At 37.7% G+C, this 3,508-nt stretch overlaps 1 protein-coding gene across 1 annotated transcript in view; it reads right to left on the bottom strand.

Annotated features, from left to right (window-relative positions):
* Window positions 1–377: 377 nt before the first annotated feature.
* The window catches only part of LOC101306201 (ankyrin repeat-containing protein At3g12360-like), a 3,298-nt gene continuing 167 nt past the window's right edge, over window positions 378–3,508 (bottom strand). The window contains exons 2-6 of the mRNA XM_004291545.1: window positions 2,858–3,038; window positions 2,155–2,622; window positions 1,843–1,995; window positions 1,278–1,726; window positions 378–1,130 (exon numbers count right to left, since the gene is read on the bottom strand). Of these exons, the coding sequence (XP_004291593.1) occupies window positions 516–1,130; window positions 1,278–1,726; window positions 1,843–1,995; window positions 2,155–2,622; window positions 2,858–3,020 (1,848 nt within the window). The 5' untranslated portion in view covers window positions 3,021–3,038 and the 3' untranslated portion in view covers window positions 378–515. The remainder of the gene's footprint in view (window positions 1,131–1,277; window positions 1,727–1,842; window positions 1,996–2,154; window positions 2,623–2,857; window positions 3,039–3,508) is intronic.

Here is a 3,508-nt window from a genome sequence, read left to right as displayed (position 1 = left end):
ACTGAATTCTGTCCGGTTCAGGTATGTAACAGAAAAACGCAAGTTTGAGGGCTTTAACGATCACCAAATTGGCTGAAATTTTGCAGAGATGATCTACACAAGATGATCTAGATATGTCTAGAATGAAGTTTGAGGAAATTCGATCGGGAAGTGGTGCAAAAATAGAAATCCGCACCAAAAACTTTGGTGCGGACTTCCGCAGCCAAGAAGGGCTATATATATATATATGTGTGTGTGTGTGTGCTAAAAACAAAAGAACAAGAAGGTAGCATGAACTTAGTTCCGCGCGCCCTTGTTAATGAAGCATCTATTGGTTTTTGATATACATGAACAATAAGTAAACTAAACAAAGTTTCATCAATGAACAATCAGATGTTCAGCACAGATGATCAATCTTTAATCAGAACTTGATTCTAGCTGGAATATATATAATTTCATTAATTGTAGTAGTTAGGGAACAAAGGTTTAACTAGGTAGCTATAATATATGTACAACGTACATTTCAGCCAGGCTTTCTAGTATATCATATGTTTCCATGGCTGAAATAGAAGACTTGAACAAAACGTTGAAGATGACATATCAGACACAAGAGGGAACTGCAGAAATGCATATAAAGCAACAGGGACAATTGCAAAGAAAAATGTAAGATCCGGAACCCATTTTGATCCATATTGACAAGACAAATAGAAGGCAGTGCTGAAAGCCATCATCATAGATGCTATTGAGATGAAGAGGCAAGATAGTCCAACCATCAACTTCAAGGGCAAGGACATGAGGAAATCGTTTTCCGCATACCGCGAGGTAAGGATGAACAAGAACATCAGCATTGCAGTTGAAGAAGAAAACAGTGCCACTCCGTCGGCTATGGTGAAGTATAGAAAAGCTTTCTCTGTCAAAAAGTTTGGCTTTCCAGTTTTATCATCTGTGCCTCCCGGTATGCTAAACGCAGCTGAAAACACAACAGTTGCAATAATAGTCGCAACAAGCAAGCATGAAGTTGCAGTTTCCTTCATCCATTTCTCTCCTTGACGCATTAACGTCCTATGCTCTTTCGTGAATAATTCTTGTGGTGTTTTTCCTTTCTTGTTTTCCATCTCTATATATTGAGGTTGAACAATCTTTTTTACTTCCTGCCATTTCAATGATCGATGATATAGCAATTATTTACGATGTATATAAAATTATTTGGAATTTTCTTCTGTGCATGCATAATGATCCCTATTCAATTCTTCCTCATAATAAGTAGATAATTATTTGGTTATAAGGAGAACAAGTACCTCAAACCATACCAACTCTCGTTGCATTTGAAGAGCTACCCCCGATACCAGGTTCAGTTGGTTTTGAGGTGCTACTTTTGCAGCCATATGCACTATATTGTTACCCTCTTTATCCTCATACGTCACTATGACGTCCTTGATAGATCCTATCTCATGAACAAGATTGAAGATACTAGCATGGCGATGCAAAACTGCGACATGGATGATAGTTCGATTTTTGTTATCAGTTTCCCATACTAGCTCAGGATATGAGCTCATAAGCACAGCCAGGAACTCATAATTCCCTAGTTCTGCTGCGTCAAATATTAAATTTGAAGGATATTTGATCAGCCTCATCACGTCATCATGCTCATCTTTCAAAATTTCTTCCCAAAGGCGTTCGACCAGCTGAAGTGCTTGATCAGCTTGATTTAAATTCCTTGTGAATGCAAACTTAAAACCTGGGAGGACTTGAAAACGAAAAATTTGAATAGCATAAGCAACAGGGTAATTAATAAAAATAAATAAACGATACTATTTTCCTTGTTAAAAAAAAAACGATAATATTTTCAAAGAACTCACTCACATGATTTAATGAGTCTGCCCCAGATTCCTGGACTTTGGGATCCAAATACTGAAGGCCTTCGAGCCAAGATATGCAAGGCTGTTTTATTTTTCGGCCGATCAGTCCGTGCCTTGGCTAATGATGTATCAGTATCTAGCAACTGTAAGGCTAAATCTGCAATATTTACATTTTACACACAAATTAGAATGCATAAGTAAACGGTTAACAACCATCACATATCCGCTTATTCATTGCTTTTCATCTGGATTAATATGTTCAAATGCACGTATAAAATTAAGAGAAACAAAATCATGAGTTCTTTAGTACACCTACCATACAGACCATTGTTGATGCACGAAAAGAACAAGTTCTCAAGGTCGGTTTTCTCCAGCATCTTTTTACTTTTAGGGTACAGGTACCATGCCATTTCGGATTGTCCTAAAACAGCAGCCATATAGGGTGGTGCCATTTTATGACTTCCTCGACGTGTCAGCAAAGAATCGTTATGTTTTATCAAAATCTCAACAATCTCTACAGCTCCTGCCGCGGCAGCGATACATAACGCAGTGTTTCCATTTTTGTCTTGGAGTTCCAAGTGTTCTTTGTCCATGATTTCGGCAAGTTTCTCCACAAAGTGAACATGTCTTGCTCCTGCTGCAATATGAAGAACAGTGTCCCATCCTCTTGATATGCCAGCACTCAAAAGTGTCCGATCCTTTTCCAAGATCTGTTCCGCAGCTTCCCAATCACCTTTTAGTGCATACTTGTAGAGGGGAACGCATATCTCAAGGTATAGCTCTCCTGTGTAGTTTCATTAAGCAGGCTAAGATACTTGTATTGAATATATAATTGATATGTTTGCATATACGTTGACTTAGTAAGTTCTATGAATTTCAAACAGTACATGCAATTCACTAGCTACCAGGTACAACTACATGGATCTACCACTTCATATTGTATTGCAAAATTTGCTTTACCAATTATATCAGTATGAATGATGTGAATGGAAAAGAAATTAGAGATCAATGTTACATACTGTTTTTGTGTTCTAGTAGATGAAGCGAAGGTGTCCTGGGTACAGGTAAATCTGCCGGAATGTCGATGGTGGTGGTTGCTAGTTGAATCCCTGCAAGAGGTGGCACCTGTTGTGCTTGTGGGTTAGACGACATGGTTCCAGATTGAACAAACTGTGTAAACATATCAGCTGCGAGCGGCACCTGCAATCAAATATTTTATAGTAAGCAAACTGATATTCATATTTAGTTTTCATTCAAAAGTCAGATGGTCGAACAGTGAAAAGAGAAAAAGAGAAAGGGACTATATAATTTTGAGGGTCTGGTTTTGTTCTTGTTGCTAACTTATGGCTGCTTTTTTTTATTTCCTTTAACAAGTAAACTGTAGAAACACACACACACACACACTCGATCATATCATAATTCATGCACTCGATCAGCTTATAAGCTTATATATGGAAATTAAAACATCGCATGATCAGTCGACCTATGTATATGCAAGTCCATTAATTAAAAAGAACTCCAACCAAAAATAAATAATTTGAAGGTGATATAATTTCCTTCGCTCATGTACGTACAAGGTAAGACTCCTTAAGATGTAAGAAATCTCCATAGAAATTTTGAGAAACTATTTGGACAACAGCTTGCCTGTAAGCCTAATATCAGGTTGGGGG

The sequence above is a fragment of the Fragaria vesca genome, linkage group LG2 (assembly GCF_000184155.1).
Source record: "Fragaria vesca subsp. vesca linkage group LG2, FraVesHawaii_1.0, whole genome shotgun sequence".
In the NCBI taxonomy this organism is placed as follows: Eukaryota; Viridiplantae; Streptophyta; class Magnoliopsida; order Rosales; family Rosaceae; genus Fragaria; species Fragaria vesca.
The sequence above is the reverse complement of the archived record's forward strand: the minus strand, read 5'-3'. Positions and strand labels throughout refer to the sequence as shown.